General features: G+C 46.5%; 1 protein-coding gene across 4 annotated transcripts in view; it reads left to right on the forward strand.

Annotated features, from left to right (window-relative positions):
• Positions 1 to 20,059, forward strand: part of ABCC3 (ATP binding cassette subfamily C member 3) — a 46,378-nt gene extending 26,319 nt beyond the window's left edge. For 2 of the 4 annotated variants that reach the window (XM_054083437.1, XM_054083436.1), the window contains exons 10-31: positions 74 to 235; positions 1,306 to 1,398; positions 2,735 to 2,938; positions 4,143 to 4,289; positions 4,968 to 5,055; positions 5,974 to 6,040; positions 7,653 to 7,779; positions 8,108 to 8,284; positions 9,092 to 9,259; positions 10,331 to 10,514; positions 11,128 to 11,233; positions 12,103 to 12,256; positions 13,579 to 13,786; positions 14,502 to 14,812; positions 15,802 to 16,001; positions 16,107 to 16,233; positions 16,974 to 17,075; positions 17,500 to 17,646; positions 18,164 to 18,322; positions 18,690 to 18,856; positions 19,137 to 19,331; positions 19,855 to 20,059. In XM_054083437.1, the coding sequence (XP_053939412.1) occupies positions 74 to 235; positions 1,306 to 1,398; positions 2,735 to 2,938; positions 4,143 to 4,289; positions 4,968 to 5,055; positions 5,974 to 6,040; positions 7,653 to 7,779; positions 8,108 to 8,284; positions 9,092 to 9,259; positions 10,331 to 10,514; positions 11,128 to 11,233; positions 12,103 to 12,256; positions 13,579 to 13,786; positions 14,502 to 14,812; positions 15,802 to 16,001; positions 16,107 to 16,233; positions 16,974 to 17,075; positions 17,500 to 17,646; positions 18,164 to 18,322; positions 18,690 to 18,856; positions 19,137 to 19,331; positions 19,855 to 19,963 (3,402 nt within the window). In that variant the 3' untranslated portion in view covers positions 19,964 to 20,059. Of the gene's footprint in view, positions 1 to 73; positions 236 to 1,305; positions 1,399 to 2,734; positions 2,939 to 4,142; positions 4,290 to 4,967; positions 5,056 to 5,973; positions 6,041 to 7,636; positions 7,780 to 8,107; positions 8,285 to 9,091; positions 9,260 to 10,330; positions 10,515 to 11,127; positions 11,234 to 12,102; positions 12,257 to 13,578; positions 13,787 to 14,501; positions 14,813 to 15,801; positions 16,002 to 16,106; positions 16,234 to 16,973; positions 17,076 to 17,499; positions 17,647 to 18,163; positions 18,323 to 18,689; positions 18,857 to 19,136; positions 19,332 to 19,854 lie in introns of those variants that run through there. The other 2 variants (XR_008452860.1, XM_054083438.1) reach the window with 2 other exon arrangements.
• The last annotated feature ends 999 nt before the right edge of the window (positions 20,060 to 21,058 follow it).

The raw sequence follows: 21,058 nt of genomic DNA on the forward strand, positions 1-21,058 counted from the left end.
TTAATGTGGGTGTACTGGGAGGTCACCAGACATATCAAGATCATGAATCTACTGGATCTCTCTGGTTTCTCAGTCCTTAGTCATCACAAACTCAGCGAAACGCTCATCTACTGTTGGAGAAATTGTCAACTTGATGTCAGTGGATGCCCAGCGTTTCATGGACCTCATGAATTTCCTGAACATGCTGTGGTCTGCACCACTCCAGATATTTCTGGCTCTGTATTTCCTCTTTCAGGTACGGACATGGCCACTTTTTTTTTTTCAGAGTTTGTCTCAATGACATGCAAACTTCTTATATTTTTGTTAACTTGACCCACCATGGCTTTTTAGAAACTTGCTGTTCTGTCTTGTAGTAAAATAGTTTATACCGGAGTACACAATCAATTTGTCTCTTGATTGTTTTGTTCACCTGGTAGGCAAGATAAGGTGTTTGAAGCAAAAGAGAGCCTTTATGTCTCCTCTGTCCCTTCCGTGCTTTGACAGCATCAGTGGTGGACTCCTTCATGTTCCCAGCAGTTGATGCAAATGAGAGCTTGAGAACAATGGCTTAAAAACCAAACCAAACAAAAAAACCCAAACCTGGATATCTAAGCCGAGACTAAAGATTATATCATGCCGTATAAAGAAGTTTTGTGCAAGTCAACATGAAACAAATCTCACATGAAATAACCATAACTTTTCCTTTGCTGTAGTGAAGTTGTTTCTGATTTACTCCAGGTTCACTTTGAGTACTGCCATTCATTCCTAAACCGTTCCTGCGCAATTAATCTGTTTAACTGCATAGAACAGTAGCACCAACATAACCGTGTTGGCTTAGATGCGAAAGCCACTGGGTTGCAGCAGCTCTATGAGTTACTGCTCGCTGGTGAGCTGAGCTCTGGTAGCTGGCAGTTTGTGTGCTTTGAATCAAATTGAGGGAACTGTGTTAATTTGGTAATTACAGTTCCCTAGATCAGAGAGAAGTCAATGGGAAAACTCCGTCTGTGTGGCTTATTTGTTCCCTTTCTGCCTTGGCTCAGTAGTGCTGTGTTTGCGTGAGCTCAAACTTACCTCCCCCTCCCATGGGGACCAGGACAGGTAGGTCACAATGAGCTCTGCTATCGCCAGTGCTGGCATAATAATAATTCAAGGTGGAGGTTGCCGTGTTTTTCAATCTTCTCCTCATAATTCATGGAATCAGAACACTTCACTGACAGGAGTTCCACTTGTCTGTGTAAAACATTCATTTCTGTTTCTCTCACCTACTGTTGGTTTTGTGTCCACCACAGGGTGCAACAACAACTCACCTTTTCTCTTTCTATCAAGACTTTAGGGCCTTCTGTGCTGGCAGGAGTTGCCGTGATGGTTTTACTTGTCCCACTGAACTCTGCGATAGCAATGAAAACCAGGGCATTCCAGGTAAGGAACCAGCGGAGACTGGGACAGTACCTGAATGGGCAGCTGTGCTGTGAGGCGTGAAGGCATCGGTGGTTGCCTTGGCCATTACTGAGCTGCCATTTGCACCAATTTGCTTATGAGTAAGATTGTGCTGATCTGTTTAATAAGTGTATTCTCTTAGATAGTTTTTCCGTTGTGAATTGAATGCTTTTTAAAGGTAAAGGGTGGCCTTGAGCTCTTCATGCTGCTGGAGCGGCTTCTGCGATTAGCAAGAAGTTTCTTTGTTCCATAGCCTTTTGCCTGGTAGCTTCTTCTAGGAGTACCTGGAGAAAGGGCCAGTAAATGATGTTCTTTAAGCTGGGAATGGCTGCTTTCAGAGATGGGAGCTACGATCTGACAGCTTGGGTTTTATGCTAACAGTGTTGTTTTGCACTGCTACTGAGCTGGGCTATATTTGAATTATTGTCCTAAGGTAAAAGGATCCTTTATTCCTTTCTTTGTAGTGTAAGTCATCTTTAGTCAAGGCAGGCTGAAAAAACAATATAATAGTGCCCTCTGGCTTTGTGCTAGAAGAATCTAGCCAGTGGCTTGTGCTGTGCAGCCCGTCAGGGGCTGTTTGGCAGGTGTAAAAAAAAAAAATCAAGCTGTTGCTGTAGAAAAGGTAAGAGTTGGAAAACAAATATAAATTATGACATTTAAGCACAGCCTTAGGAACAGAATTGTGTTAGTACGTGCCTTAAAGAGACATCCAGACTTCCTGTTCAATCTCTTGGATGCTGACCTGTTGGGATTAACATTCCTTTGCTCCCTTGCCCGTAAGATGCTCAGAGCTGCTCCACTTGGGATGTGTGTGAGGGCAGTTTTTCATGCCGTGAGTACAGCTGAGTAGGGTTTGGTGTTTGGTTTTTTTAAAGTAACTGAATGAAGCACTGTATTCCAACGTACAGGAGAAAAAATAAACTAAGAGTAACCACTGTTCTCAAGGGAAGCTCTGAGCCACACAACTGTGCGTATCGGGACAGAAACCTGAGGAAGTCAAAGGAAGAAACAGGGCAGTATTTTTTGTGAAGTGCTTGAATCTTTCTTTAAGGTGATTTTGAAAATGTGACCCCTAACAGTGAAGATGAGCGGAAAGCTTTTATATGCTGCTTTTCAGTCGTTTTCTTTGATTTCTGGTTTCTTTGGAAGCAGAGCTTTGCACAGGGCGCTCACTGATAGCAGTCTGGCTTTCTGTGATTGCCTCGTGCCTCCTGTTTAGCAGTAGCCCAAGGACCTCACAGCTGTGAGACAATGTGTTGGAAGCTCTCTTCTAGTCATCCCTGTGATGCTCTGTCTCCTGTGTTTCCTGACATCCTAGGTGGAACAAATGCGACATAAAGATGCCCGCATTAAGGTAATGAATGAGATACTGGGTGGCATAAAGGTGCTGAAGCTGTACGCGTGGGAACCGTCGTTTTCAGACAAAGTGTTGGAGATCCGGAAGAATGAGCTGCGAGTTTTGAGGAAATCTGCGTATCTCCATTCTGTGTCCATCCTTGCGTGGATCAGTGCACCTTTCCTGGCAAGTGGAATTTGCATCACTTTCTAAGCTGTTAAAACGCATCGTTGAAGGATAAGTGTGAGGCTCACTGCTCGCTAGGTGTACATAGGGATAAAACGTAAATACGTGTAAAAAAATTACTCTCATGCTTTGAAGCAGAGTCCCCTGTTCTCTAGAGACCTTTTGCTAATCGGTATTAAAGTATTTCTTGATAAAGCCTGCCAGTGGAAGCTGGGAATAGCTGTCTTGGGAGAATTTCCATCCACTTCAAAGTAGTCTCCGTAACATTTAAACTGGAATTTGAAATTTCAGCGATAGTGGTGAATTGGAAAAAATAGTTTTAATTGAGTCCGTCAGGACAACATCTTTCTGAATATCTCACCCCTCCCTTTCGTGTCACAGTGCTCTGCCTGTGCTCGTGGCCGAGGGAGCTGTTAAGTTATTCTACAACATAAGAAAAGATTGGGCTTTATTTTTTATATTAAACCCAATGATACATCATCATTTCTGAAATTCTTTTTCCTCAGTTTTCTCTTTCCCTCTGTTTTTCACCTCAAGCTCTGTGATCCCTTTTGCAGAAAGGGGTTTGGTTTTGGTGGATAAAGACATTCGGATAAGTGTTTTGTCAAGACTATTCCTTGCCAGCGGTTGTGGAGATCAAAGGCCCAACCCTGCTGAGGTGTTCTTAGCTGCCTCAAGGTCCCGCCTTTTCCATGTTTCCTTAAAGTTAATGCACTTCCTTAAAATCACGTTCCTGTTTCTGCTCACCGTTACTTTACTGCATAGGATGGTCCCTGTCACACAGTGAACCAGCAAATAGCTCGGGTTTTCCTCCCTTCCCTATGGATCAATGAGACTTGACCTGCTGTTTGCAGTGGGAAAATCTGGTTGGGTGGAGAAGTGGAAAAGTAGCCAAACCACAGCCAGATAACAGCTTCTCGTTTCTATTTACCCCAGTTCTGTAGTTCACCTCTTGCATCTCGTAGTTCACCTGAACACAGCCGTTAGTAAACTGAAAGCTCTTTTATGCCACGTGCCCTTTTTTGTATCGACTGCTTCATATGACTTGTCGTTCCTGAAGAATGTTGATAAGGTCAGAAACAGAGGATTTGCCCAGTTTTGTTGTTGATGCTTTTATTTCAAAGACGCCTGCCAGGCTTGACTGCTTTTCAGAATGTCAGACTGCTCCATACATCTCGCACTAACTTTGCTGTGTGGCTTTCAGGTGGCATTGACGACGTTTGCTGTGTATGTCTCGGTGGATGAGAAGAATATCCTAGATGCAGAAAAGGCTTTTGTCTCCCTTTCTTTGTTTAATATCTTGAAGTTTCCCCTCAATATGCTCCCACAAGTCATTAGCAGCATTGCACAGGTAAGGGGGAACTGGTGTGTAAAGTTTTCTGAATGACTTGAACAAAAAGAGCTCCAGATGTCATAGAATTGTGGAATGGTTTGGATTGGAAGGGACCTCAAAAGCCCATCCAGTCCCACCCCTGCCATGGGCAGGGACACCTCCCACTGGATCAGGGGCTCCGATCCCCATCCAACCTGGCCTGGAACCCCTCCAGGGATGGGGCACCACCGCTGCTCTGGGCAACCTGGACCAGGGGCTCCCCACCTTCATTGTGAAGAATTTCTTCCTAATGTCTAATCTAAATCTTTCCCTTTCCAATTGAAAGGCATTCCCGCTCGTCCTATCACTACATGTCCCTCTTTCTGGAACGCAGAGACTCTTTGCATCGGCCTGCGAGCTGGTTTGCTTTCTGATAGATTTTCTCTACCGCTGCCGTGTATTGGGAAGCCTGGCAGCTTCTGAGGGAGCTTTTCTGTGTGAATTGTGCTTCACTCATAAACTCAGCTTGGGCTGAGAAGTATCGTGGTTAAAAGCTTGAATTTCAGCATAAGACTGAAGGCAGGGAAGGAATGAGTCACTGCTCAGGAAGCCCATGGGGTGAAAGCTTAAGCCATTCAGTGTGCTTTCTTTTTCAGCAGTAAGAGCATTAAGTCCTTGTTAAAAGAATGATAAAATAACGCTGCTCTCTTTTCTTAGACAAGCGTTTCCCTGAAGAGAATCCAGCAGTTCCTGAGCCATGATGAACTCGATCCAAATTGTGTGGAAACAAAAGCAATTGCGCCAGGTAAAGACATCAGTGGCTTTCTAAGCTATGCTAATGTAGTAAATGTATTTGTTCTTGACTGTTAGAGTTATGAAAAAAAGAAAACAAGAATAGTGTTAGTTTTATTAAAAAAAAAAAGAAGCTGCTGCTTTGAAAAGAATGCGTGTGTTGTTCAGGCTGTGTGGGAATTACTAAAGGTTCTGGCTATATTTGAGCTGAGCTATAGGGCCTGAGTTTCCATCCGCGATGCGCTGGATGCTGACAGCTCTGGATGATGAGGGCACCCACCGCTCAGATAGCTCGGAGTGCCCAAATGCCCAGGAACACTATAAGTAGGTTTGATTTCTTCTGTTGGAAATGGTATCAAAAAACAAATGAGCAAGCCAGCTCTTTTCTCCTGTAACGCACTTTGGCGATACCATGGTGTGAAACTTCTCTTGTGTGTGACCCTGCAGGCAGAGGGGGAGGAGGGATGGCTGTGTGGCCGTCATCCCTTACTGTTGGAGCTGTAACTTGTTAGTGTGGCAAGCAAGAAGCTGCGCAGAGCCCAATTTAATCTGATGCATCAGAGTCAACAGCATGAGGTGGTCTCCTGCTGACTTGAAAATGGTTTCTCCGTTCAAGTTGTGCTAAGAGTTGCCTGGGGATTCTGAGCAGCACATGCACATGCTGAGCCCTGCAGGGTGAAGCAGGGCAGTTTCAGCTCTGTAGGGCTGTGAGCTCACAGTCTGTAGTTTAAGCTGTGAGCAATTATTTTCATTCTGAAAAAGCCCATCATGTGACCCACCATCATGAGACTGTGCTTCCATGCCAGCAGAAAAGAGAACTGCGGTGTATGTGGAACACCCATAAATAAAGACTCCTCTGTCTGTCAGTCTCTCGACTGTACCATTCTCTGTAACATTTCCTGCCCTCTACTGTTGTGTTTGTGTCACACAGGCAATGCCATCAGTGTCAGAAACGCGACGTTCAGCTGGGGAAAGGAGCTGAAGCCATCTCTGAAAGAGTAAGATCTCTTTATGCGGTTGCAATACAGCATTTACCTGCTTCCTGGGTCTGGCTCCTGGGAGCTCTGTTGGAAAGGTGTCTAATTAACATCTGAGGGCTTTCCACACCTCCCCTACATACATCTCTTCTGTCTTTAATGCATCAAGCTAATCCTTGTGCCGTGTGATATTTAGGCTTTACAGACGAGTGCTGTCAGATGTCTACTCCGCAGCAACTCACATAAGATAGTTACCTGTTACGGGACAGAAGGGCTACATTAAGTTCCTAAATAGTCTTTCTTTAACTGAAGCATTGGACAAATCACATTGATCTGATGGATTATGAGGGCAGTAGGGATGTCTGGGCTTGGACACACCAGCAGCAGTCTGCTCTTTTAAGAGCCTTGTGGCCAGCTCATCCCTTTGGCTTCAGTTCAGCTGTTCCCAGGCTATTGGGGTGCACCTTTTGCTCTTTTGCCTGTTTGAATGAATACAAGCAAACTGGTCTGGAAGCATATACATCCTTGTGTTACACCTTGTGGTCAGATGGAAATCACAGAAAGCTGCTAAGTATTCTTAGAAACTGCAGCCCAAGGAGCTTGTGCTGCTGTGCTGGTGGGTCACGTTCACAGGTTATCATGGGTAACCTGCGAGCGAGAGGCTTAAAGTGCAAAGCAGCCAGTCTGGTTTGGGCAAAACAGATCTGCAGTCAGGTTGACTTCAGTGTTCTGGGGTTTATTTCCAACTATCTCCAGCACAAATTGCCAGCAGCCTGGGCTGAAAAATTACCCAGCAGCTTCCTGAAATAGCAGCAAGGCAAAACTCAGCTGGAGGGAAAGAATAACAAAAAAAAAAAAAAAGTAGTGCTTTTGAGTTTTCCTGCTTGAAAAACAAACAACAAACCCTTCGCAGTGTTCAAAATATCAGCTGCCTGTTTGATAGGAGTCTGCATGAGAAATAGAGCCTAGTTCTGCATGGAGATCTGTGCAAACAGAAGTTTGGCTTGGTTTCCGTAGCGAAAGGCACTTTAATTTGATGACAGAGAGACTTGTGTCCATTAGTCATTTCCAAATCAGTTCATCTCCAAAGGCAGCGCCTCAAGCATCGCCTTTAAGGACATTGTGGGGAAAACAGGAAAGGATTTTAATTGGGAAAGTTTCATTTTTCTTGTGTTGTTATGAACCCTATTTACTAGTGCTGGAAATAGGGCAGTAAAGTGGTTTGAACATCTTTAGCTGGGATACGTTCACTCGCTGCTGTCATACAATTGCTCTTGGTTTAAAAATGAAAACCCAGAAGCCTTATGGAAGGTCACCTGCTTTCATAACTCTTATTAACCCTGTTTTGCCTCGCTGATGGACTGATACCACACAGTGAAGGGACCTAGGAGGCTTGCTAGCAATCCTACTGGTTTAACAACCAACAAGAGAGATTAATGCTGGGTCTCCATTTACTCCTACAGTTGATTATACACAAGAGAGGGAGAAGACCAGTGACCAAGTTATGCTTTCTATATCCAGTCAAGCTGAGTTCACGCTGGTTTGACACTGTATGTTTCAGCCCTGGTTTAAAGACCCATAATGTCTTCAGTAAACTAATGTCTAATTAATTTCCAGCCTGTTTCCTCCACAGTATAAATCTGTTGGTCCCCAGTGGTGCTTTGGTCGCCATTGTTGGCCATGTTGGCTGTGGGAAGTCTTCTCTGGTGTCTGCTCTCCTGGGTGAGATGGAAAAGCTGGAAGGAGAAGTGGCAGTGAAGGTTAGTATTGTTTACGATGCCCTTTAACGCTGGTATGCAAATGTGCTGCTTGTGCCTGTAGTCGCTTATAATGTACGTCAGGGTGGAGAGGGAATTCTGTTTGCTGCTGTGCCAGCTGCTCTGCCTGTTCACATGGGTTTTGGCCATACCTGTTCAGTTGTGTTTTATTTTAAAGGACTCTCTTCATCCTATCACTTCTACATCAGCAACTAGCACACGTTTATGTATAACGTGGCTGTATCTGTGTACTACAGGAGTTAATCAGAGCTAAGTGTGAATTGCTGCTGGTTACGAGTCAGAGGTTTCCTTTCTCCCTCCCGTGTTCAAGGGTTCTGTCGCGTATGTGCCTCAACAAGCCTGGATCCAGAACGCCACGCTGAAAGATAACATTTTGTTTGGCCAAGCTCCTAATGAACAAAAATACCAAAGTGTCCTGGAGGCCTGTGCTTTAAAGACTGACCTGGAAGTGCTGCCAGGAGGAGATCAGACCGAGATCGGAGAGAAGGTAGTTTTCTTTTTCCCTGAGTCAAACCTGCTTGGTGATTCCTGTTCTGAGAAAGAGAGGCTGCTGTCAAGTCAGCAGCTGGCTTTGGGGTGGCTCTGTGGAAGGCGGTTGGACTTAAACTGGTTCCTCACTTCAAGCATGTGTTTGTACTGTCACGCATAGCTGTACGTCTGCCCCTAGAAGGGCAGAGCATCCCTCATTCGTTGTCCAATGGTAAAGGTGCCTCTGTTCACAATAGTTAAAGTCCTTCCTTTTCCTGAAGGACTTGGAAAAGGGAGGGAGCATATGGTGTGCATCAAGTGAAAATGTGACATGATCATCCCTTAACACCTCATTTTAATGAGAAACTTTTACATCTGTGATTACCAACAAAGGATTATTTTTCATAGGCCACTGAATTCGAGATGGATATCGTGAAGCGGGGTGGAGATGTGGATTTGTATGTAAGATGAGAGGTGTGGAATATGTTCCAGGTGCCACAGCCCAGCTTTGAATATTTGCATTTTACATCCTGGTTGACGGTCTTCCTTTTTATAGTTTTGTGTTTTTAACAGCTCCCTTTAGGAGCTTATTAGGCAAGAGGCTTAATTCTGTCTCCAGATTGCTGGGTGAGTAGAAGTTTGGCAGTGAACAAACAGATTTAGAGGCGTTCTGTTCCCATCTCTGACTCGGAGTGAGTTGTTCTGTTGAGCAGCTCATGTTTCAATTTAGCATCCGTGTGTCTGACTGGGTGAGAGCCATAAAAAGTCAAAGCTGTTGTTGTACGGAGTTGTGTGACATGTTTTATTCTCTCCTCTTTCCCTTCAGGGCATCAACCTTTCGGGTGGCCAGAGGCAGCGAGTGAGCCTGGCTCGTGCGGTATACAGCAACTCCGACATTTACCTGTTGGATGATCCTCTCTCGGCCGTGGACTCACATGTTGCGAAGCACATCTTTGACAAAGTCATTGGTCCAGATGGGGTCCTCAAAGGAAAAGTAAGCTGGCATTTAGATCCTCTTAAAAATGCACACAAACTCTGGGTAACAGCAAAGCTATTTCAGCATCGAGGCCCAAGTGCTGAATCATTCCTGGATTTCTGGGTTTAGTTGGCAGCGTGGACACCTTTTCCCCACAGCACAGACTCTGCTGTGATTTAGGCGTGCCCAGAAGTGGTGCGACGTAGTCAGAACATGCCAAGGCAGAAACCTGGTCTGTCTTTTAAGGTCACTATTAGGAGATCTCCAGAAAGATGTTTGCAGAAACTTGTAAAGGTTGTCAGCTTAGCATTGCTTGTTGTTAGTTGGAGGCAGCGCAGTGAGGAAGTTGTAACAGCTTTCTGATTTTACAGAGGTCTTTGGCAGTCTGCAACCAAATTGCAGTCTCTTTGCTTCCCCTTCTGCTCCTGGTATGATCTTCTCAGACTGTCTCAGAGCTCAGAAGGGAAGCGTTGCAAAGATAATAAGCACAAAGGAAATGGGGAATGAGAATTCAGCTGGTTTACTTCCCTCTGTGGTTATATCGGTGTGCAGGAGGCTCCAAGGAGACCTTGTAGCGACCTTTCAGGACTGAAAGGGGCTGCAGGAAAGCTGGGAGGGGCTTTCTACAATGCATGGAGTGAGAGCACGAGTGGGAATGGCTTTAAATGGAAAGAGGGAAGATTTAGATGGGACATTGGCAAGAAATTCCTCGCAAGGAGTGTGGGGAGACCCCAGGCCGGGTTTCCCAGAGCAGTCGTGGCTGCCCCATCCCTGGAGGTGTTCCAGGCCAGGTTGGATGGCGCTTTGAGCAACCTGATCCAGTGGGAGGTATCCCTGCCCATGGCAGGGGCTTGGATCTGGATGATCTTTAAGGTCTCTTCCAGCCCAACCCATTCCATGATTCTACCATAGTAAGTAAGTTCCTGTACGTGTTTCAAGCTCCTTTGGCCAATAGGTGCAGTGTGCCTCACCTTGATGGGAGAACTCGCTCCCTGTCCCAAAAGCGTGGTAGCATTTGGCTCACTGAGTAGTATCAGCGCCACAGTGACATCTGAGAGATGTGATTTTTGTCTCTGTATCCCTATCCAGACCCGAATCCTGGTGACCCACGGCATCAGCTTCCTGCCTCAGGTGGACCGTATCGTTGTGCTGATAGACGGCAAAATCTCTGAAATGGGGTCTTACCAAGAGCTTCTGAAACAAAACAAAGCCTTTGCCGAATTCCTGCGAAATTATGCACTGGATGAAGACATCGAAGAGGACAAACTAACAAGTATGATATTGCGTGTTCTTAAAATGTGTCTTTTTCTGTCAAGCAGATTGCAGGTATTTTCTTTGTATGAAGTGACCCCTGCTGCTTGGCGACAGCCGGCACTTGCCTTTCTGCACTGCTGTGAGAACTGTTGTCTGTAGCCAGGTCTGTGTTATCGATAAATGTGTTTGCAAATGTCTTTCAACACTTCATGTGGTTTGTCCTAGAAAAAAAAGCAATTCTTCTATTAGAAATTGTTTTAAAGTTGGGAATTTATGTTACGACTAGCAAGGTTGAGCTCAGGAGGGAAATAGAGTAGCCAGAAACAACCCAGGCTTGTTATCGAAAGGGCTACCCTGAGTCTGGGATTTCTCTCTCTTTATATGTTGTTTTTTTTATGTAGCAGAGTTCAAATGACATTTTAATCTTGGGTTGCTTTTCAGCTTGGTTTGATACTGACAAAACAACACAAGATGAAAGCATTTGGGTAGATTAGAGAGAGATTGGAGGAGTTCATGCCCTATGATTTTTCTGCCATGGTATTGTTTTTCCTGACTCTTGCTTACATAGCTGCCTTTTTCTGTGCTTTCTACTTTATTTGACAGAAAATCTGAGATGTGATCTTGTCTTGCAGTGCTGGAGGAGGAGGAAGTCCTGCTAGCTGAAGACACCCTCAGCATCCACACTGATCTGGCAGATAACGAACCAGTGACCAACGAGGTCCGCAAACAATTTCTTAGGTAAACATGAAGGCGTCTTGTCGTTACAGTTTGTGCCTGGAGTGAAACACATCTGAAAAATGTTAATCACACCCTGCCTCTCAGTCTGTGCTTCGAGTCCCTTAATTTCCTTTTATAGAATCATAGAATGGTTGGGCTGGAAGGGACCTTAAAGATCACCCAGTCCCACCCCTGCCATGGGCAGGGACACCTCCCACTGGGTCAGGGGCTCCGAGCCCCATCCAGCCTGGCCTGGAAGCTCTCCAGGGATGGGGCACCACCGCTGCTCGGGGCAGCCGGGGTCTCCCCGCCCTCACAGGAAAGCATTTCCTCTGATTACATTGGTTTAGTGTCCTTTTGGAAATAAACGTGAAAGATCATGCAGAGAAGAACAATCCTTCCCTCCTGCGATCCTCCTTTGGATCTGAACTGAGCCCATTCCCCAAAGCCGCGCTCTCCTCCTCAGGTAACGCCACTGTGTGCGTTCACCCCCACAACGCCGCCCTGGTACCGGCGAGGGGAGAAATAAACCCTTTGCCTCACACCGCCCCACCGGGAATCTCGGAAATTGTAAACGTTTTCATAATAATACCCATAGATGCTGTCCAGTTACTGTGGGTGTGAAAACGGAGCAGCTCAGGGGTTATCTTGGAAATATCTGTCTGTGCATGAAGCCTGTGAAGACCTCGACACAGCCTTTGTTAGGAGGTCTATTTCTGGCATCGCTGAGCCTTCAGAGGAGTGGAGCAATCGCCCATAGCTGGGAGCGAGGCTGGCATGGGAACTCAGCAGAAAAGCTGGGATGAGGTCCAACGCACTGCATCCCAGCCTTGCCTCAGCGCTGCCACAATATGCCCTCCTCCTCCTAATGACTCTTCTGTTTTGACTAGGCAACTTAGTGTCATATCTTCTGAGGGAGGAGAATGTCCCAACAAAATGTCAACGAAGCGAAGAGTCTGTGAAAAGAAGCCAGCAGAGCCTCCTCTGCCAAGAAAAAACCCTAACGAGAAACTTATTCAGGCTGAAACCACTGAAACGGGAATGGTATGGTTTGATTTTTCTGTTTGAAAAGAGAACTTTTGTTTCTACGTTTGATCCGGCTCTGTTCAATGTGTTGTGTAAATCACGATTGCAGGCTTTCGGCACTAATCTGGTGGCCGCTGATTGTTCTGATGTGGGGGTTTGGCAGAGGTTTCTGCACCTGGCAAGGGCTGCGTGCTTAGGGGAGAAAAGAAAACTAGAAATACCTTCCAGCTCCTGCCAGAGTCACCTGATCCCGCGCAGCCCTGCGCTCCGTCTGCTCTGGCTTTGGAGCACGGAGCTTTCAGCACTGTCGATCTTTGAACTGTTTGGCTGCGTTCGAGTCCAGCTGCGGCGCTGGCTGGTTGCTGGAGCGCAGCACGGGCTGTTGGAGCCAGCTGGCCGCTGCGGGCCGGCGGATCCGTGCTAAGGGATACGTGACACCCCGTCTTTGAGAGTGCGTTATGGTTAACGGGACAAAAACTGGCCAGGGAGTGGAAGGGGATCAGGGAAAAAGAGGAGAGAGGGAAAAAAAGAGCAGATGAGAATACAAAAGTAAAAGAAAGGAGCAGCGGATAGAGTAGGAGCAGGGAGATTTTGTTAAATAAAGCCCCTTCCCATCCCTTCCGAAGGCTCCGTGTGTCCTGTTCAGTCTGATGTACGCGGTCCATGGCACAGATGTACTTAACTGCTTCTGTGGATTATTTCAGCTTTCAGAGTCTCTAATCAACAACACTTGTTCCTTCTTATGCTTTCTTTGACTGAGTTTTGTCCTGACCCTCTGTCTCTCTGCTTCCTGCCTTTCTTGCGCTACCTTAGAGGGAGCGTCTTGGCTTTTCACCACAAGCTTCGTCTGCTGATGGCTCTGTTGGGGTGCAGTAGCCCACTGGTGTTTGGTACCTCATTTGAGCTGCCGTGAAGACACCTGAATGGAAGCATATTCAATCTAAAGTAGTCTGGAGCTGGATATGCCTGCCAAGTTGCTGCTTTTGTTTGAGGATCTTGGCTTCTGTTCTTGTTACGCATCCTTTGCTGCTATTTGATCGGCCTTTCTTTCCCCCCCCCCCCCCCCCCCCCGGCAGAGTCTTTAAAACTAAAACCCCACAAAACTAATAAAATACAGTTCCTCAGATTGGAGGAAAAGAGAAGTTTCTGACTAGTTTTGAGAGTCATTGCCTTGACCCGGAGCTGGGGCAGCTGGGCTGTTTTCTGCGGTGTGTTAGAGTCGGGGCAGTTTTGAACTTACCAGTTCCTCTGCTTTATCTTCTTTTCTCTTCCTTTATCTTCTTCTGTCTGCACTCCTTGTGGGAGCTGTACAGACCAGCTTTGGTGTGTGCTTTTTGCAGGTGAAGCTGACGGTGTTCTGGCAGTACATAAAGGCTATCGGCCCTGTCATTTCTTTGGTGATCTGTTTCCTCTACTGCTGTCAAAATGCTGCTGCTATCGGCGCCAACGTGTGGCTCAGCGACTGGACCAACGAGCCGGTGGTGAACGGGACCCAGCACAACACAGCCATGCGCATCGGAGTCTATGCTGCCTTGGGCCTCTTGCAAGGTGCGACCGGATAAAACCATGATGTCTCCATGGTTAGGAAAGAGGAATTAGGTGGGAAAGCCACGGCACCGGGTGGTGGTGCCTCAAAACTGCTCCCCGAAATCCTATCCTAGACAAGGGTTGGGAGGTAACCTGGAGCTGTGAAGTCTGAGCTCAGCCTAGCACTTTTAATTTTGTTGTGAAGCCCTTGGAGGGGATTGAACAGGAGATGTGGAACCTCGAGAGAGGTAAGATGGGGAGAAGGTGTGGAAAGTGAGGTGCAGAAGAGACTAAAGTGTTGGGGAGACATTGTAGCATTTGGATTTCTTGGAGACTTGTGGAATACGGAGGGAGGGTGGTTGTAAAAGAAGGATGTTGAGGGCATGGAGTTTGTCCGGAGAAGGGCGGCAGAGCTGGGAAAGGGTCTGGAAGCAGCTGAGGGCCCTGGGTTGGACTGAATGAACTGGGAGATCTTTTCCAACATTAATGATTCCATGATTGCATGTGCATCTGTCTGCTGTGGACAGCACAGCGTAATCCTGCAGGACATGTTCCTGTGCCCCGGGCAGCAGTGACCGCAGTGCCGAAATGCTTGACGTACACGGCAGGAGAAGGGTGGGCAGGAAATAGAGTTGAGGAAAAAAGGCCTCTAGCACAACAGAGGCTGCTGAGAGTCAAAGAGCTGCGAATGGGGACCGTCATATTCACTGGCTAATGTTGCCTCTTCCCCTGTCAGGCCTCATAGTGCTCATCTCCTCCTTCACCTTGGCCGTGGGAGGCATTAATGCAGCCCAGACGCTCCACGCTGCTCTGCTGGAGAACAAATTCCACAACCCGCAGTCCTTCTACGACACCACTCCCACCGGCCGGATCATCAACCGCTTCTCAAAAGACATCTATGTGATCGATGAAGTCCTCCCATCAGTCATCTTGATGTTCGTCGGGACGTTCTTCACCTCTTTATCGACACTGATCGTAATTATAGCGAGCACTCCGCTCTTCGCTGTGGTTATTGTTCCACTTGCCATTCTGTACTTCTTTGTTCAGGTAACTGGAAAAATATCTGCCTACCACTGTGATGACTCCCATTCCATTGCTCATGTTTCCTTTTAAGAAAAACTGTGAATTTGGGGGAAAATTTAAATATCCGAAGTAACTACACGTGAGGTATCGGCATGAAGTAAATAGGCCTTTTTTTTGCGTTTGAGTATTAACAAATAAGCCCAGGGCAAGCGATGGAGCTGTCGTGCACTCGGATGTGTTCAAGCCTGTATTTGTTTGACGTATTGACAAGTTTTTGAGGTGGAGAGGAGGTAAAATGTTGAAAACAGAAAGCATCCGTTTTATTGACTTCTGAGCAAAAATGAAGCTTATTTTGTAGACCGTAAAGACAGACCTGAGAATGGAGGTGCAAATTCATGTTTCGTTGTCTTCAAAAATGAGGCTTCCACAAATGCATTTGATTTGTTAGGCTCCATTAAGTAAACTTAAAGGGGCACTGATAAATTAAACTTAGAGTCTATAGAAACTGCAGTTGCCCAGTATTAGAATCATAGAATCACAGAATGGTTTAGGTTGGAAGGGACCTCAAAGCCCATCCAGTTTCATCTGCTGCCATGGGCAGGGACACCTCCCACTGGATCAGGGGCTCCGAGCCCCATCCAACCTGGCCTGGAACACCTCCAGGGATGGGGCACCACCGCTGCTCTGGGCAACCTGGGCCAGGGCCTCCCCACCCGCACAGCAAAACATTTCTGCCTCAGATCTCATCTCAATCTCCCCTCTTTCAGCTGAAAACTGTTCCCCTCGTCCTGTCCCTGCACTTCCTGATCAAGCGCTCCTCCCCAGCTTTCTTGTAGCTGCATTGTGGGATGAAACAATGATAACTTCCTTGAAATTCTTAATTCTAAGGAATAGTTTGGAGGGTTGAAGCGCATCAGTAGCATCTCCTTTAAATCCTTAACCTCAAAATTTCTTCACTGCTAATCAAAAGACAGGATTTCACAAACCCTTCCATTTTCTCCACAAACCGGCAGCGGTTCTACGTAGCCACCTCGCGCCAGCTGAAGCGCCTGGAGTCCGTGAGCAGATCTCCCATCTACTCCCACTTCTCAGAAACAGTGTCGGGGGCCAGCGTCATCAGAGCTTATAGAAGGGTGAAGGCCTTCGTGGACATGAGCGATCTGAAGACGGATGAAAACCAGAAGAGTTACTATCCGAGCATAATATCAAACAGGTAAAAAAGGGACATAACTTCTTGTTACCACTTCAGTCGTCCTGTGTTTGTAAAACTGGTTCGAGCAACCCCTCACTGCTCTGCTTCCATCTGCCTTGTTACCAGGTGGCTGGGCATTCGAGTTGAGTTTGTGGGCAACTGCATCGTCTTTTTTGCTGCCCTATTTGCTGTGATTGGTAAAAACAGCCTGAATGCTGGCTTGGTGGGACTTTCGGTATCGTATGCGTTACAGGTTTGTATCAGAGCTTTCTGTTTATTGCATTTTTTTGTAGATGGTGTGGATGTATTGGCAATAATTTAAGTGCCTGGTAAAGCTGAAGTTAATAAAGCGATAATAAAAATGAGGATGGGACATTTGGAAACAGTAGAGATTGACGTTGAATGCTGACAGCCCATCAGCGAGCTCACGTATGGTAGGACTTCAGGGCGCTCTGGGAGCATCGAGGCTGTGCTGCACCCCAGTATCCCCAGCAGCGCTGTGCTGGTGGGTGCACCCACCACCAAGGGGTCATTTGAGCATCATGGGCTTCATCTGTCCTGCTTGGTGCCTGCTACGCAGCACGTTGGTGTCTCCAGGCAGTCACAGGCAGACCAGTAGGAGTCATGAACGGGTGAAATAAACTGTGGACAACTGGGCAGATTTAATGGCCTCACTCTTGCCAGAAGCTTTTGAGATACTGTTGAGTGTGCAGGTTGCTGTTAGCGGTTTTCCGTGAGGCCCATGCCGAGGGGAATGACTTCCAACCAGCTTTTCTGCGGGAGCTGTTTGTTGGGCATGTGCTTCTTCACGTGAGCACCTGATTATCTGTAGACTTCTTGTCCCAGTGACTGTATTGATGTCACTGCAAAGGTAATTATTTCACATATAATATTAATGTGAATCCATGCCTTAATAGCAGTGTCTGGTTTTGTTATTGCTATTAAATCTGCTGTTTGTCTGTGGGTGATATTTTGTTCCTTGTCTTCTCCAAGGTGACCTTGTCTCTGAATTGGATGGTCCGAATGACTTCTGAACTTGAAACTAACATTGTGGCTGTAGAGAGAATAAAGGAGTATTCAGAAACCGAAACAGAGGTCAGCTGCCAAGCGTCAAGGATGCTCGCTAACAACCATGGCAAAATTTTAATGCCCACATTTACATGGTCTTTCTTTAGACTCTGGAGAGACAGTTCCTGTTCAGAGAGTGTCACCGTTTAACCTGAACAAATGTCACGCTCTGAAGTGTAATTTATGCTATCACGGCTCCAAATTGTTGCTGCCATCATGCAATCTGTGCTTAATATCTCATTTTCTGCTGTTGTGAGTGGCTGTAGTACAGCAGGGAGAGACCAAAATGAGCGGATGCTTATGAACCTATGCTTTCCCCTCGTTATTATAAATGTATTTGATAGCGGAGATTTGATTTTGCAGATGTATTTCTAGTAACCCACAAATGTTAATGTTTGTATCTGAGTTTGGATTATTTTTTCCTTGCATTTTTGCCTTCTGTTTTCCTTAGGCTCCCTGGGTCGTTGAGGGCAAGAGTCCTCCAGAAGACTGGCCGTCCAAGGGCGAGCTGGAGTTTGTGGATTACTCGGTGAGGTACAGGAAGGGCCTGGATCTGGTGCTGAAGGGTCTAAACCTCCAAGTGCACGGCGGAGAGAAGGTGAGCTTCCAGCTATGTGTCTGTGCTAGAGCTTTGCTCTGGGGCTCCGGTGACAACCACGGAGTAGAGGACAGGGGATACAAAGACATTTGCCGCGGCGGTGGAGACCAACTCCAGCTGGGATTGCAGGAGCCAACAATGAAAGCCCAGCTGCTGGTGGGCCTGTATCCTCCAGGCTGGGAGCAATCGGAACAGTCGCATGGAATTGCCCTCTGAAAAGCCTTTATTTCTTCCCTTGAGCAATTTGATTCCCAACGCGGGTACTTCAGCTGCTCCTCCAGAGTTGTGTGGTTTGGCCTGCGGGTTTATCTGCAGCATTGTCCACATCACGGGGATGGTGATCCATACTTCGCAGTGTGTTGACATGGGGTTTCTCGGAAAGGGTTTCATTCATCCTTAGATTAAAATCTGCTGTCAAACCTCTTAGAGGGATCTTGGAGGTTTGTTTGGGTTTCTCGTTGGGTTTTGGTTTGGTTTTAACCGTGTGCTTTGTTGTTAAACCTGCAATTTGTTGTAGATTGGAATTGTTGGCAGAACCGGAGCAGGGAAGTCCTCCATGACGCTCTGTCTCTTTAGGATCCTGGAAGCTGTAAAAGGGGAAATTAAAATTGACGGTGTGAACATTTCAGAGATTGGTCTCCATGACCTTCGATCGAGGCTAACGATTATTCCTCAGGTACTGTTTGTGTGTGTCACCATGAAGGGAGGATCTCTGACAGCTTGGCAAACCGTAAATAATGGTTTAGTCACAGAGGAAAATGCTTTGTTACACTCAGAAAATTGCTTTGGAAAAACAAACTGTTTATACTTTGAGTGGCCCTCTCCTGCCGTCTCATCAGGTGATGCCGGGTGATAGAACAGGATTTAGGAGAAACCATCTTCACAGCCAGAACCCGAGTGTTAAGTGTCTGTAACGTAATGTATTTCCAGAGTGGGTGGAGTGGGGAGGTGGCCCTCCCTGCAGTGCGAGGAGACTTAGAAGCAGTAATTTTCCCTTAAATCAGCTAAAGCATTTATCTAATGAAAGTTGGTTTTATGTCCAGGATCCTGTTCTCTTTTCTGGAACACTGAGGATGAACTTGGATCCTTTTAATAAGTATTCTGATGAGGAAATATGGAAGGCTCTTGAGCTGTCCCACCTGAAGCGGTTTGTCAGCAGTCAGCCATCCATGCTGGACTACGAGTGCTCGGAAGGTGGAGAAAACCTCAGGTAAGGAATGTTTGAACCTGAAAAATAGGCTGAGTTTTCATTGAGCTGTGACGGTGACAGCTGAGCACGGGCTTCCCCTGCAGCCTCCTGGGGCAGAGAGGGCTGAGCCGCCTCGCCCTGCTTCAAGGAAACCACTAAAGCTCAAATTCAGTTTCTTTGCTACTGGGACGGGTGTTTCCTAAACCAAAGTCCTGTCTCACCAGTAAAGAAAGAAGCCTCGGGATGGGAGGGTGTTAGGAATAGGCAGCCTCGTTGGTGAAAGCCCCGTCTGTGCTTGCAGCGTCGGCCAAAGGCAACTCGTCTGCCTGGCAAGAGCGCTGCTTCGCAAGACAAGAATCCTGATCCTCGACGAAGCGACGGCGGCAATCGACCTTGAGACAGACGATCTCATCCAGATGACCATTAGGACGCAGTTTGAAGGCTGCACGGTGCTGACAATAGCACACAGGCTGAACACCATTATGGACTACACAAGGTAAAAAATCTCCAACAGCTGCGTGGAGGGAGGGCTCGCCGGTTTCCTGGGAATGGGGAGCAGTGCTTGGAAGGGTCTGGTTTGTCCCTGGGTAGTCAGTGATGTTCTTGTCAGGTAGTATGAAAGCAGCGAGGTTTAAGCCGTATAATCCCAGACTATCCAGACCCAGCTTTGCTTCTTTTGGCTCCTTTGGAGCCCCTTTCAGCACTGGAAGCTGCTCTAAGGTCCCCTTGCCTTTCTGGGCCTGTAATTTCAATTCCAGAACTCCCAGTATGACTCTTCACTTTATTTTCCCTGTTCCCCCTGGGAGGGAGCAATTGTCCTGTTCCTTTTTAAATCAAACATCAGCTCGGGGAGATCATTTGTCATCTGTTGTGCTCAGCGTGTGAAAAGAATTGAGCAAAACAAAGGCAAGGAAAAGATCAGAGTGGGATTTGTTTTGCGAACCAAAGGGATATCCCAGCTCTTGTGAGGAATCCTCTGACAAATCTTTTCCCTCGCCCCAACCTTTTGTTTTGCACAGGGTTCTTGTTCTGGACAACGGAACCATAGCCGAGTTCGACACACCGGCGAGCCTTATAGCAGCAAAGGGCATTTTCTACAGCATGGCCAAAGACGCTGGACTGGCATGAGAGGAACCCCCCACGGCTTGAGTTTGGGCTGGTTTTTTGAATATTACTGACTTGCCACAGACGTGACCTGTGAATGTACTGGGATTTACAGAGTAGACTGAACTTGTGATATGTGAGCAAAGGATTTTACAATTACAAGGACCTGACAGTGAATTTTATATTTTTAAATATTTTCTATACACATGAAATATTTTATTATACGCTTCCCCCCCCCCCCAATGAATGCCAAACATTCTGCCGAGGAAATGTCTGTATGACAGGGCAATGTGTACTGTATCAGGGTTTCTAATGAGTAAATTATACAAATGGTACAAAATACACCTGTACTGTGTTTTCTGCATAAGGACTCGTTGCTTTTGAAGTGGAGACAGGCCCAGTCAGGCAGTGACTCAGCTGAGAAATAGAGTAATAATGGGTGATCTCCAAGCAGTTCCAACCTGTTCCTTTCAGAATTTCCCCGGGGATGAGGAATTTGAATGCTGGGGCTGGAAGGCTGCGCGTTACCCCAGGACCGGTGGTGCCCCGGGCAACGTTAGTGTGAGAAAACGCCTCTTCAGCCTAAGAATTACCAGTAACGTGTGTGTAGAACTAATCCTACAGATGGCTCGATATAAATCATTAACGGCACAGTTTCTACCGATTTAGAAGCCTGCAGGGACATGATTGGCACAGAAGTGTTTTAATTTTGCACTCTCTCTCTTATGAGTGAGTCTCCACTTCAGCAGAGCACGCGTGCTGACCAGATGTGGATATAATTTATCTCATTCAACACTTAATCGCCTGAAATAATGTGTGATCTGCTTTGCAGAAATAAATACCTACCTTATTATTAACACCCTGCCCTCCTCCGATGAGGGAGAACCTCGTATAAACAACATTTGCTGTTAGAATCTGGTAGAACATCTTTTGCTTTACCTGTTCCTTCCACCAAGCCCAGAAACCTCCCCGGCAGGAAAATGGTCCTGTGTTTTTCTCTTAAGTTCAACTTTGAGAAGACAAAAATAGTAATTTATTAATTCTTACAAGTTATACCCCTTAACTAGAAACAAGGATCCTGCAGCCAGGCATTTGTTTGACATTAACCTTTCCGAGAGC

This window comes from Cuculus canorus, chromosome 18 (assembly GCF_017976375.1).
Source record: "Cuculus canorus isolate bCucCan1 chromosome 18, bCucCan1.pri, whole genome shotgun sequence".
Lineage (NCBI taxonomy): Eukaryota > Metazoa > Chordata > Aves > Cuculiformes > Cuculidae > Cuculus > Cuculus canorus.